Source organism: Mustelus asterias, chromosome 21 (assembly GCF_964213995.1).
Source record: "Mustelus asterias chromosome 21, sMusAst1.hap1.1, whole genome shotgun sequence".
Classification (NCBI taxonomy): domain Eukaryota; kingdom Metazoa; phylum Chordata; class Chondrichthyes; order Carcharhiniformes; family Triakidae; genus Mustelus; species Mustelus asterias.
This window is the reverse complement of record NC_135821.1, coordinates 70,085,814-70,100,139: the sequence shown is the minus strand read 5'-3', so window position 1 is coordinate 70,100,139 and position 14,326 is coordinate 70,085,814. Positions and strand designations below refer to the sequence as shown.

The 14,326-nt window shown below is 41.5% G+C and overlaps 1 protein-coding gene across 2 annotated transcripts in view; it reads left to right on the top strand.

Moving 5' to 3' along the window:
* rlf (RLF zinc finger) overlaps nucleotides 1-14,011 on the top strand; it is a 68,061-nt gene extending 54,050 nt beyond the window's left edge. For both annotated transcript variants that reach the window (XM_078238150.1, XM_078238151.1), the window contains 4 exons: nucleotides 946-1,148; nucleotides 1,910-2,046; nucleotides 3,315-3,456; nucleotides 5,991-14,011. In XM_078238150.1, coding sequence (XP_078094276.1) covers nucleotides 946-1,148; nucleotides 1,910-2,046; nucleotides 3,315-3,456; nucleotides 5,991-11,666 — 6,158 coding nt within the window. In that variant the 3' untranslated portion in view covers nucleotides 11,667-14,011. The remainder of the gene's footprint in view (nucleotides 1-945; nucleotides 1,149-1,909; nucleotides 2,047-3,314; nucleotides 3,457-5,990) is intronic.
* Nucleotides 14,012-14,326: the final 315 nt, after the last annotated feature.

Sequence of the window (14,326 nt, the reverse complement as noted above, 5' to 3'; positions counted from 1 at the left end):
TCTGGACAATATCCATGCTTGGGCTGATAATTGCCATGAAGTATTTGCACCACACAAGTGCCAGGCTATGACTATCTTCAAGAGAGAATCCAACCATTGCCCCTTGATATTCAATGCATTGCCGTGCTGAATCCCCCACTATCGACATCCTGGAGATTACCATTGACCATCTGAACTGGACTAGCCATATAAATACTGTGGCTACATAAGCAGGTCAGAGGCTAGACATCCGGTGTCGAGCAAGTCACCATTTGATTTTCTAAAGCCTCTTCATCTACAAGGCACAAGTTAGGAGTGTGATGGCATGCCCTCCACTTGCCTGGATAAGTGCAACTCAAACACTCAAGGCGCTTGACAGCATCCAGGCAAAGCTGTCCATTCACAAGCATTCACTTCCTCCACCACGGGTGCACAGTGGCAGCACTACAAGATGCAGCACCTTCCAAACCCACGACTGCTATCATTTAGAAGGACAAGGTCAGCAGATGTATGGGAATGCCACCACCTGGAAATTTCCCTCCAAGCCACTGACTATCCTGACTTGGATCTATATCGATGTTCCTTCACTGTTGCTATGTCAAAATTCTGGAGCAACCTCTGTGATAGCACCCTGGGTGTACCTACACCATGAGGGCTGCAGAGGTTCAACAAAGCAATTCTCCACCACCCTCCCTCGAGAGTAATTAGGGATGGGCAATGAATGCTGGCCTGGCCAACGATGCCGAAACCCCATGAATGAGTAGTTTTTAAAATTGTGTACCAAATGGCTGCGCTAGATTGCTGGAATGAAGGGTAGTTTCGAGACTAGTCAAGGAGGGGTCTTGGGACTAGAAAGAGAGAAAATGGGATTGGGAATTAGTTTTTTTCTAATGTCAAGCTATAGTCATCAAGCATGCATCATCCAAGGTATAGATTATGGCCTGATGATCTTTTCTGTTCATATAGTAAACAATTACTTGATCCAAGAGGGGCCTACGTTCCTTGAGATGCGCATTAAACATCTGATGAAGGCAGATCGCAAGTTTGATGCCACGCTGCTTGCAAAGTGTTGTGCAGAAAATTCAGAAATTAACAGAAAAGGTGCTTTTCGACAAATCTACCTCACTTGTCTCTGCACTATGGGACCCAATGAGGAAGCAGCAAAAGAGGTAAAAAAAATCTTTTATTTGATCATGTGTACCACCAGAAAATAATTTGTTTCTAGAATTGGATCTCCATGTTCTGGGAGGTTCATCAGGAAAAGTAGGTCCCCATTATATTCACAACATTTTCACAAAAATAATAGATTAATTTAGGTAAATGGTTAAAATGTAAGCTCTGTGATATGGCATCAAAGCCCAAGGGACTCCACTCAACTGGCAGTTCAGAGAGAACCTACAAGAGTGGCCTCTGGTACTCAGTACAGAGTTATAAGACAAAAGAAATTTCAGCTTTTCAGGTTTGAAAGATGTTCTGATAAATGTATCTTAAGATGGTGCATAGAAAAGCCAAATCTAGAGTTTGACTCCCGACGAGAGCATGATGGGATAAAATCCACATTCAAGATCATGCAAGGCATTTTTGGGATAGATGTTTTAGATTTCATTCTCAAAATTAATCAGCACATGAAACAGTCCAGGCAGACTAGAGGAAGTAAAAATCCATGATCATTTTAGGAATTCATTATTGTCTGAAGGGTCTTTCGGGAACACTGCTTGAATGGGCTTCCTTAATTATATTTGTCTTGTGATCTTGCAATATTCTAATGTATTTGGAGAATGAGGCAAAGAACTTGATAAGCGTCATTTTCAGCAGCATTTGGAGGCTGTCTGTTATCTAGTAGGGTTTGGAGTAAACCTTTGAGTTAATATGTTCAAATTGGAAGCAGAAAGATTATCCATTCTAACATTTGAAACTTTGTTTCTGACAGATTGCACATGTTGATTGCAAGGAAGTACTGGATATTATTTGTAACTTGGAGTCTGAAGGCCAGGATAATGCTGCCTTCGTCCTATGTACAACGTTCCTCACCCATCAGTTGCAACAGGAAAGTGTCTATTGCTCTTGGTAAGTTTTAGTTGATTAGTGCTTTACATAATCATGGTAGCTGATGCATGAATGTGTGCATGTGTGTTCACACTTGTTGGTCAGGGCTGTTACTGAGATTTTAGCACTGTGTGTATTAAGTATTTCACTGCCTGGCATATTAAGTGTTTGTTTCCATTGCCCTTTTAGTTGTTTCTCTCTTGTATTTCTGTGGGTTTTTAAAATTTGTTCATGGGATATGGGCGTCACTGGTTATGTCAGCATTTGTTGCTGAACCCTAATTGCTCTTGAGGGTGATAGTGAACTCCCTTCAAGCGCTGCAGTCCACGTGTTGTAGGAACACTCCCTGTGTCGTTAGGAAGGGAGTTCCAGAATTTTGACCCAGCAGCAGTGAAATTATATAGGGGGTGTTCTGTCGATTGCCAGTGTATTCGTGAACTGATTAGATTGAGCACGTTTTATCTCTGCTTTGAAACAGTTACTGTAGCTTATTATCTCTGACGTTCCCCCTCTGCTGAAGGTGTAAATTGTTTGCTGGGATTTTGCTGTAATGTGGCAGTCAGGGCCCAAGGGACTCCACTCCAATGGCAGTTCAGAGAGAACCTACGAGATTGACCTCTGGTACTCAGTACAGAGTTATAAGACAAAAGAAATTTCAGCTTTTCTGGATTAAAAGATGTCCCAATAGATGTATCTAACAAGGTCTTTAGTTGTTATACTAGCACAAATGCACATTTGAGCCAAGATTGGCACAGGATCAGTGAAGTATTAACCATATGTAGCATCAAAGCTGATTCTGATCCTAGCCTCAACTGATGTTTGCTATCCAGATACAGTGGAAACTCGAGTTGATCTTCCTTCTTCCTAACCCAGGGAACCTTGAGCCAAATGTAGTCACTCTCTTGTTGTGATTATCTAACTCAGTACAGATCAGAGACCAAAGCTAATGCCATTTGATCTGTCTGTTTCAGCTTCTTACTGGGGGAAAGTTTATAAGTTAACCAGAATTGTTTTGTCATGTTACATTTAATATTTTAAGTTATATTTTGGTTCCTGTTCAACACATGTAGTCATCATGGATGAAAATTTGTAACAGTTAAGCAGATGTCCTCTGTAGTTACTTGATTTGTTTCTGTGCATGATCTAGCTGGAGTATACCCAGGAGAGACAAACTATTTTTGGCTGCATGCAGTGAGACTGGAATCCGGTTATACTGTCACTTTTTAAAAATCGCTTCTGGTTTAACTCTGGAAACAGAAAATAAATGTTTTCTTTCATTTTCTGCAAAGGGAACTCACACTATTTTGGAGCAAATTGCAACGGAGAATGGATCCCTCTTTGGATTCCTTCCTAGAACGTTGTCGGCAGCTTGGTATTATTGCAAGGACAGTGTACCACATATTCTTCCTAATAAAAGTTATCCAATCTGAAGTAAGTATCCAGATGACCTCTTGGAATTTTAAAATATTAGCTGTAGTAGTGCCTGTACTTTAACTGTTGCACTGAAAATTAGGTAATTACAGGCCAGTTAGCTTAACATCCGTAGTTGGGAAAAATGCTGGAATCTATCATTAAGGAAGAAATAGCAGGACACCTGGAAAATAATGGTTCAATCAAGCAGACGCAGCATGGACTCATAAAGGGAAAGTCATGTTTGACTAATTTACTGGAATTCTTTGAGGATATAACGAGTGCGGTTGACAGAGGAGAACCGGTGGATGTGGTGTATTTAGATTTCCAGAAGGCATTCGATAAGGTGCCTCACAAAAGGTTGCTGCATAAGATAAAGGTACACTGAGTTGGGGGTAAAGTGTTAGCGTGGATTGAGGATTGGCCATCTAACAGAAAGCAGAGTCTCGGAATAAATGGGTGCTTTTCTGGTTGGCAATCAGTGACTAGTGGTGTGCCGCAGGGATCGGTGCTGGGGCCTCAACTGTTTACCATATACATAGACAATCTGGAGGAGGGGACCGAGTGTAGGGTAACAAAGTTTGCGGATGAGACAAAGATGAGCGGGAAAGCAAATTGCGTGGCGGACACGTAGTCTGCAGAGAGATTTGGATAGGCTAAGTGAGTGGGCAAGGATCTGGCAGATGGAGTATAACGTTGGTAAGTGTGAGGTTATCCACTTTGGAAGGAATAATAGTAAAATGGACTATTATTTAAACGGTGAAAAATTACAACATGCTACTGTGCAGAGGGACCTGGGGGTCCTTGTGCATGAATCACAAAAACTCAGTTTGCAGGTGTAGCAGGTGATCAAGAAGGCAAATGGAATGTTGGCCTTTATTGCGAGAGGGATGGAGTACAAAAGCAGGGAGGTCCTGCTGCAACTGTACAAGGTACTGGTGAGGCCGCACCAAGAGTACTGTGTACAATTTTGGTCCCCTTAGTTAAGAAAGGATATATTAGCTTTGGAGAGGGTACAGAGAAGGTTCACCAAGTTGATTCCAGAGATGAGGGGGTTAGCTTATGAGGAGAGATTGAGTAGACTGGGCCTGTACTCATTGGAGTTTAGAAGGTTGAGGGGAGATCTTATAGAGACATATAAGATAATGAAGGGGCTATACAGGGTAGAAGCAGCAAGATTATTTCCACTTACAATGGAAACAAGAACTAGGGGGCATAGCCTCAAAATACGGGGAAGTCAATTTAGAACAGAGTTGAGGAGGAACTTATTCCAGAGGGGAGTGAATCTTTGGAATTCTCTGCCCAGTGAAGCAGTAGAGGCTACCTCGTTAAATGTGTTTAAGTCACAGATTTTTAACCATTAAGGGAATTAAGGGTTATGGGGAGTGGGCGGGTCAGTGGAACTGAACCCACTATTAGATCAACCATGATCGTATTGAATGGCGGAGCAGGCTTGAGGGGCTAGATGGCCTACTCCTGCTTCTATTTCTTATGTCCTTGCTTTAGTTTTTGCTAGAGTTGCTTAAAAAAAGATATTAAAGCTCATAATCATTTGTCAGTTGGTAGTTTCAGCGTATTTCCATAGCCAATGTTGCTCTTTTTTGACTTTATAAATTTGAAATTGGATATGTATCTGCATTAATCCTAAGTCTTTCAAATATTGTTTACTGCAATACCATCTTAAATTCAACGTTAGCTGACACTAGGCCTGTCCAGCAATCAACCATCAATTGAGACATACCCGTAGCCATACCATTTCCTGAGACTGAAGCTAGATGGGCTTGAGAAGGCCGAAGACTTTGCAAAGATATCCCATAGTCAACTTTTGAGTGATACAAAATAAGAATTTTCCTACCCAATAGATAATTTTCAGCCCATTTCAAAGTACACCTGTTTTATGTGAATACCAACAACTGTCCTGTCAATAGTATTTTCTTTTGAGGAAATACTTCTAATTTCATAAGTTATGTCTCCTTCATTTTCACCATGTTGCTTGCACGAACATCAGTCTTGGTCCCATTCCTACCCATGCCCACTTCTCTGCCTCCCCTTCCTCCCCCACCAAAAGAACCTTTTGAAGCACCTCGTCCCCCATGCCTCAAAGATGTACTCGATATGGCTCTTCCTTTGGAGAGTTGCTTCCAAGTTGCCTGGGTGACACATCTCAACAGATGTAGACTGTTGAGGTGCCAATATGTTGAACAGTCCCTCAGACTCTTGATTTTAAATGTTGAATGTAAGAAAATTGTAGTAAAGAGCTTGTAGGACAACACAAACATCTACTATGGAGGAGGCCAACAAGCTATCTGCTGTGAATACTGTCCTATAATGCTTGTAACAAGGGTGACTGGTTGTGTACCCTCTACCTCAAGTAAAGCAGTTTCCTCTTCTTCACTGCCAAAGTAAGAGTCTAATGTGGATAATTGGCATATTCCTGACTCGTGCACAATATTGTCTTTTAATTGTATTTTTGTTATTGTTATCTGAAGACCCTAAAATGATGCAAGTTCCTCAAGATAAGAAAGAGAAACATTTTTTTTCTATTTGTTTCGCAGGCAGAAGGAGCTGGTCTCCCCATTTCTATTGAACTGTGTGTAGGAGCCCTTCGTATTCAGTCTAATGAAAATGCAGAGATGAAGATTTCCATTTGTAAAACCATTGCGTGTTTGATGCCAGATGACCTTGAAGTCAGACGTGCTTGTCAACTCACTCAGTTCCTGCTGGAACCCACAGTGGATGCATACCGTGAAGTGGAAAAGCTGTATAAGCAGCCTGATCAAAAATATGATGAGGAAAATGGCCCTATTCCCAATTCATTACACTGTGAACTTTTGTTGGTTTTAAAATCCCACTGGCCTTTTGATCCAGAATTTTGGGATTGGAAAACTCTAAAACGTCATTGCAGGGGGCATCTGGGAGACCAGGCTGCTGCGATTTCAGAAGATGAACTCAGTGAAGAGGAGTTGGATGGTGATGAACTCTTTGATCAGATGAGCAAAATCCCAGAGACAATAAATGACGGAAGAGAGAGAGATGGAGAAAGTCTTATCAAAAAGAAAGAGAAGGTGATGTCCGAGAGGTATTATAGATGGCTTCAAAATATGTTCTTCTGTGTGCTGTGCAAGAAAGATTATGTTGTGGCTAGAATCGTACATCATGCAAAGACTCACATTCGAGATGGAATATTTTCCTGCCCTGTCTGTGCAAAGAAATTTAAGAAAAAGGAGCAGTTTACCCCGCATGTAAAGGAGCACATAAAGAAACCCAAGAGAGAGAAAAAGCAGAAAAAGAAAGCAGAAGCAGCTGAAAAATCTCTGCTACCTGCCTTAAATGTGAGTCCACCTCCGAAGCATCAGCTTCCCGTAGATGAAGTGAAAGAGTCGGTTAAAAAAGAGGTGGAGGAAAATGACTACATAATCTTCAGTGGAACTGACTCAGTGGAGGAAGGACGAGGTGATGTGTCCAAACCAGAAGTGGACGAAACTGCTCTGTCACAGTGGACAGAAAGTTATCCGTGTCCAGGGACAGATTGTTTAAGATCATTTAAATACTACAAAAATCTCACAGCCCATTTGAAAAATGACCACTTGGACAATGATGAAAACGTAAAGCACTTCCTTGAAATGAATAACAGGAAGGCACTGTGCAAATACTGCCGGCGCCATTTTGTCAGTGACTACCATCTTAAAGCCCATTTAAAAGTACACTCGGGGTTGCAGCCCTACATTTGCATTCAGATGGACTGCAACGCAAGCTTTCAGGCCTTTGCTGACCTGGTGAAACACAGGAAACAACATAAGGAGTTCCGATCCAAATGTACGTTTAAAGGTTGCAACAAGGTTTTCAGTGGATCTTGCTTGTTGTATCACCATGAAGCCCAGCATTACAGAGAGGCAGCCTATTCCTGCAACTTATCTGGCTGCAAGAAATTCTACTTTTCGAAAAGTGAGTTTCAAAATCACCTGCAAACACACGGTATAACAAGACTGGAAGATTTTGAGGCTAAATTTCTGAAAAAAGAGAGTGACACCACAGAAGGTCTGGTCGATGATGGTCCTAAGCTTGTGACAGCAGAGGAGAAACTTCATCCCAACAGTTCCACAGAAGATGCAACTGTGAAGTTGAATGAAATTGCAGGAAAGTCTTCTGAAAGTTGCAGCTATTCTCTGCCCCAAGACATGGTAAAAAGAGAAAATGAAGCACAGTACAGTCCCGTTGGTTCTTGTTACCCAGTGGCGCAAGGTACCGGGAGTGCAGATTCCAGTTTTGTCAGCAAGAGTCGACCTGGAAATAGCAATCTGCAGAGTGTTTATTCTGAAAATCTGCTTGTGCCATTAGAAAAGTTGGCATCATTTAAAGAGCTGAGTGACATTGAGGATATGATGAAAGCAGCTACCCTTCATCCAGAAATTAACAGGAGCCTGGCTAAGCACAAAATCATAACTGGGGTTGGAGGTAGCTTGACAGCCTTAAATAAGCTTGCTTGTGGCATAGATGGCTGTGTTATGATGTATGCCTTGACAAAGGACCTGAAGAAACACATTAAAGTAGCTCATCCAAACTACTACAAGGTTAAGAAGCGAATTGACAAACACAGCAGAGATGTCTTGAAAGGTTCTGCACCGAATCAAGTCAAAGTTAAAACTGAATTAGGACAGCAGGCACCACCAAGGTCGTCATTGCAGGGAGATGAAGGAGAATCCGTTCCGCCTGCGGTTGATGAAGTTTGTGGAAATAAAAATGTGTTGCTCAAAACTCAGCGAGCCAAGAAGCCCAAGAACAACAGAAATGCCAAGTGGCCTGCTATTTTTAAGGATAATAAGTTTGTGTGCTCCAGATGCTTCAAAGAGTTTTCGAACCCCAAATCACTTGGTGGCCATCTGGCTCGCAAAATAAAATGCCCATTGCTTGCTGAGAGTAGTGCAGAGACCACGCCTATGAAGGGGTTTATAGACCAGCCTCCAAATGGTGCCAGTTGTGCTCCTGTTGTGCCAACTCTGGAAGAACTTGTAAGGGCTCTGCAGAAGCTGCAGTTGGATAAATCTGAAGCATTTAGAAATGAAGTGATGGCATGTGCTTCCACTTTATCTCCGCCACCTTCAGCAGAGTTCCCCCCTACATCGATCCCCACCAGCGATGCTTCTGTTTCCACACTGTCGTGTAATGATTCCCAATTGCAGCCACATTCTCATGAGCTCTTCCAAAGTGATTCTTCATCTAAAGAGGACGCTGGAATCATTAAACCATTCGTCTGTGACCATGAAGGATGTGCCTTTAAGGCAATGACCAAAGATGGCCTCATCAACCATTATGTTAAAACTCACAAGTATTCTAAGGAGAAGGTTCTTCAGCTAAGCAGGTTTCAACTCAGGTTTGCACCATTCAAATGCCACATCTGCCTAAGAACATTTACAAGAAAAACAAATCTTAGAACGCACTATAAACAAATGCACAGGTTCAGTAAAGAGGACATGCAGAGAGGAAAGTTTTCCTACATAAACTGTGTCTCTGTTCCTAGCAATACAAATCCACAGCTGAATGTGCCAAATATCCTAATTAAAACTGAGAATGACAGTCCGCACCTGACTGAAGATAACTTGAGCAGTGCTCAGAATGTCGCTGAAAGGCTGAGTTTGCCTGAGAACGCTGGGCCTATTAAGACAGAAGAGGGTTGCCTTTACCCAGTGAGTGTTTCTTACCAGATGAAAAACTTTAATTTATTTGGGGATGACGAACGTGAACACCTCGGCCCAGTGAGTGGAAGTTGGCGCCAGACGGGGAGTGATTCAGAGAATACAATGAATGAATCCTTCACTACTGAAAGGGAATGTTCGGAATCCACAGAATCTTTAAAATCTGAGGAGCTGCGTTTGAACGGCAGCATGGAATCTAGTATGATGCCGGATAGTGCAGATGACTCAGAGTCCAAGGAAGAAGGTCGAGGGAGCAGAAGAATTGGTGCTAAAAGTAATTTGTGCTACATCTTGAATAAATACCACAAACCTTATCATTGCATTCATAAGGGCTGTTCTGCGGCTTTCACTGGGCAGCCGAATTTGATACGCCATTACCAAACTGTACATCAGTACAACCGGGAACAAATGTTTTTAGAAGAAGATCAAGGGAATGCCAAGAAAGACCATACCAAAGTGAAGAAAATCTTCAAGTGCAAATTTGAAGGTTGCACCAAACGCTTCCAATATCCTCGAGTGCTTCTGAGACACTACAGCGAAATTCACAAGCTCGCAGGTAGTGAAACTGGCAAGTACGCTTGTAATCAGCCAGACTGTCTCGCTTCCTTTAATGTGTACAGCAACCTCAGACGGCACCTGCAACAAGCTCACGAGATTAATCTTGAAGTCAAAAGGGAGGCCCCAGGTGACTTGCAATTTAAGTGCAGTATAGATGGTTGCAGCCGGACTTACACTATCCGTTCCAGCTACCTACGCCACGTCCAAAGACAGCACAAAGCCCACTATAAGTCAATATTACTGAGGCCGCGTAAAAACTTTCAGTATGACTGTAAACCTGACTTGGAAAGATACGACCACAGCCACCTTATTGATGGGGCCGCCCACAGCTCTTCCTCCACAGTTGAACCTGATAAGCTATTTGGGCAAGAACATCTCACTGATGAAGACAGCTGTGGCTCTGCACTACTCGGTGAGCCTAACCTGGAACGACTCAATGCAGAGCGTCTTATTGACGATGGCAGCAGTGATTCTGAATCTGAGGTTGAGCCTGATTACGAAAGATACCAGAAGCATCTTGACTCGTATGATTCAGCACCAAGTCTAACTGAGTCTAACTTTGAAGGCCACAACAGTGGATTTCTTGATGGCAAAACCTACAGAAAAGCAGCTGAATTGGAGTCGGATTTAGAAAAGGGTGACACTGAACATCATTCTGATGACACAAGTGACTCGGCAGCACAAGAGGAAGACTCGGAGAGAAATGAATCTTGTTTGGCCTTGGACGGTTCCCTTGTGGATGATTCTGAAAAAGATCCAAGAAAATCACTCCGGTGTTGTGATTTCGTGCTTAAGAGTACAGACCATGGATTTGCAATGTGCAAAGCGGAGGTTTTGAGGGATCAGTTTCCATGCATGGTCGATGACTGTCAAACAGTTGTCCTGAGTCGGCGCAGTGTTTTGAGACACTACAAGGTACAGCACAAGATGGCAGCTAAATACGTTGAGCAGAACTTGAACGCACTCCTGGTGTGCAAAAAATACTCCGATCCATCGCACAGTGAAAAATTGGGATCTGATTCACTGAAGCTTCCCAAAAAGCTGGTCTCTGAACAAACCGAGGAAACTCCGGGTTGCAGTGTTCTCAGGCAGCAAAATGGAGAAACGCCTATTAAAACGGAGTATAAAATTGAACCTGAGCAAATTGGAACAGGACAACAATTGCATAACTGCAGCGTGGGAAATGGGAACGATGCTGTTCCGGGCAGTGGGAATGTTCTGTTTCCTGGGAAAACTGTAAGTAGCAATTCTGCCACAGGGATGGCAAACAGAGGTCCTAGCTTCAAAGAAAATGATGCAAATCAGGCTTTTTTACCTAAAAATGGAGGGGTAATTACAAGCTTAACAAAACAAAGTATGAGCCAGAATGGTCCACTTTTCGCTAAATTAAAGCAGCCTTTGAAAAGAAAATCTGAAATGGAGGGACAGTCACAGAGAACAAATTCCACTTTGACGCAGGGCTCGTTCTTTGGCACCAAAGATGGCCAACAGAGCCAGAATGGCCAGCAGAAACCCTTTGACTTGACCACATATAAGCCTATAGGCTTTGAAGCCTCATTTCTGAAGTTTATTCAAGAAAGTGAAGACACTGAGAATGATGTTGATGAAACGTGGCATTGGGAACCACCTAAACGCTGCAAAAAGTATACTTCACAAAAGAGGGAGTCAGCAATTAACACTGGATCGAAAGAATCGACAATGGAAAACTGTAAAGAGTACAGTGCAGACTGTGACAAAAATGACTCTGTGCACAGCGGTTTTCCAGCAATTGAGCCTCTAATTTCACCGGGGCCATCTCCGTCTTTGGAGGACTTGCGAACAATATTGGATAAGGCACTCACAGACTGTGGAGACCTTGCCTTAAAGCAACTTCATTTTCTTCGCCCAGTAGTCGTCCTTGAAAGGTCCGAGTTTTCCACTCCCCTACTAGAACTGTTTCCAACAAAAAAGAGTGACGAACTCTGTGTGGGAAGTTCATAGAACTGTGTATTTTGCAAACTGAAATCACTATACTGTAACCTATATAGAGCGGTGAAAGCAGTGCTGCAGAGAATAAAAAGTGAATACACCTGGAACTTCCGTTTGGGAAACAAAAGCTTGGTTTGTTCTGGTTTTTGTGCATGATTGTGTGTGTGTGTGTATATGGAACAAGTATTAGGGTACTTATCGGGGATTAGTAGTTCTTACTAAAAGAACTTGACTTGAATGTGCACGTACTGGTGCTCTTCTGTAATATATTGTACACTACATCTCCTTTATGTATGGGTTTTGAGATAGTACACAGTCAATTAAATGGCAATTTTTCACAAAAATATTGTACTGATGGATTTGTATTATAAATTGTATTGATGCTTTTGTTGGGGGGGGCAGGGGGAATACGGTCATCCAATTGATATCTGGGGATCAATATAGTCTTGACGGTTAAGTTATCAATAAAGAAAAGATATTTCTTATGCTGCAACAGAGCTTTGGTTACCCAAATTTTAAGTTAAACCTATAGTTCACTCCGAAATATTCTTGCAACGATGTAGAAAATAATCTATAAACTGGATCTATAAAGTGCTCTGGCTAATTTTATTTTTTGTAGATTTCCACCTGTTTCACTTTTACAAGACTTTCTACACAAACGTTGGCTCAAATACGATCTAAAATGGGCTCCAAAGCTTTATTGCTGTAAATGGAATTCTCCCTTTAGCTTACTACTGTGGAGCATTTCTCTTGTTGTGGATTCCGTTTTCTTTCTTAAAATGGACCAAATAGGCCAGTATGCAGTCAGTATTTTCCTGTGCATTTCAACTACTTGTTTCATCCCAATGTTGTGGGTCTTTGATATACATGATAGTGACACCTCGAGGAAGTGTGTTGGGGTTGGTAGGATAACCGAAGCTTTAAATGTTTTGAATTACCGCATTAATCATTCAAGATGAAGTTTTCAGTTTGAATTTTCCAATCTTTATATCAGTCTGGTTTAAGCCTAGGTGACTTGGCCAGTACATTGTACTGACCTTCTAGTAAGGTCTATCAGAAGGCGTTGGTTGATGTACACCAATTTGAACCAACCAAATGCATTACAAAACAAGGCTTTTCAGTGACTCCTAGAAAGTGCTGAAGAGGCCTTGGTAATTTAGTTACTGGGTAGATAATTGACTTTGATATTATACAAGTGATAATAGAATGGCCCATGTTACGCCATAGATTTTACAGTGGGACTTTTTAAAAAAATCAGTTTCTATTGGAATATTTTTCCTATGCTAAATTAGACTAGCCTTGTAGAATCTTGAAGCATAGTGAGATTCATTGAGCCATTTGTTGAATACAAGTTCTTTGGATGTTTTGTGCTTCCAAAACGTTGCGGAACCTACATCTGTTCAGTTAAATTGATAAAGGATGCTACGTATTGCATGTAGTATATTGGAATGTTTAAAACCCGAGAAGTGTTACATCTGTCTGAACATAGACTGTCCCATGTGAACTGAGGAACTTTCATCCAACAATTCTGGGAAGGAGGATCTGGGGATATCTGTGGGTCAATGTAGTCTTGGTAGTTCCTTGGACTACATTGCTGTGAATTGTTATCAGCTTTAGGGGTGAGACACCTAGGCCACTGTTAATCCTAACAGTTAAGACTGAAAATTAAATGTATGACTAACTTGAAAAGGCTAAACTAAACCGTGAAGACTTATCTAGTTAGAGTCTGTGTTTTTGTTTCCTGATTACGATGTGTTCTCCATGTATATTACACTTTACAGTTGTAAAAACTTAGTTTTTTTTGTATAAATTTGAGTGGAGTTCTATTTTTATCCTGATTTGTGATAGCTGATGGTGTTACCTGAGCTTTTAGTTTTCTGTTGAGTTCATGAGACTACTATTACAGTGTTGGATTGAGTCGTGCTTTAAAATCCATTAAACTAATGAGATGCAGCCTAGTAGGTTCACAGTATTAAGTTTTAAAGGGGCAGTCCCAGCAAACTGGGCAGAACATGCGCGTTCTGTTTACAGTTGTGGCTTATCTGCTATGTAACTCTGCTTTTTAAGTACTGCAGCACCAGCTTTGACCAAATGTATTCATGCTTCTTTTGCCAAGTTCCAACCAAAATGTAAGTGGAAATTTTAAACCACCTGAATGAAGGGTAATGCACTTGCAAGCATTTTACTTCTGAAGTGAAAACTGAGCCGAACGCTTTATTTTACAGCACCTTAAATAACATTGCGACAAATTTCAGACAGATCTTTGTTCTGTTGAGTTTTGCCATCTAATTATCTCCTTATGTAAGATGCCAGAATCATCATGTCTCGGTTTTCTTGCTGACTTCACTGCTAATAAACTTGCCAAACAAAAAAAAAGGTTAATCAAATCCAGAATCTGCTATTGTATGCAATATGACGATGCAACAGTTGGATTTTCTGCCAAGTTATCCGTTCTGTTTGAATGGGGCACAGATGCTTTGTTTGAAGTGAACACCTCCGTCTTGGGCATGGGGATAGAGATGGAAATTGTTCTTTATTTTGGAGACACAAAAATCAGCATGATTGCAAAATAGGAAATCTTGCTTTCAAATGCTGACGTTTACCTCCCTAAAACAACCAAAAGGGAGTGAAGGTAGTACTTTAACAATCAGGAGTATTGAATTCCCATTTTG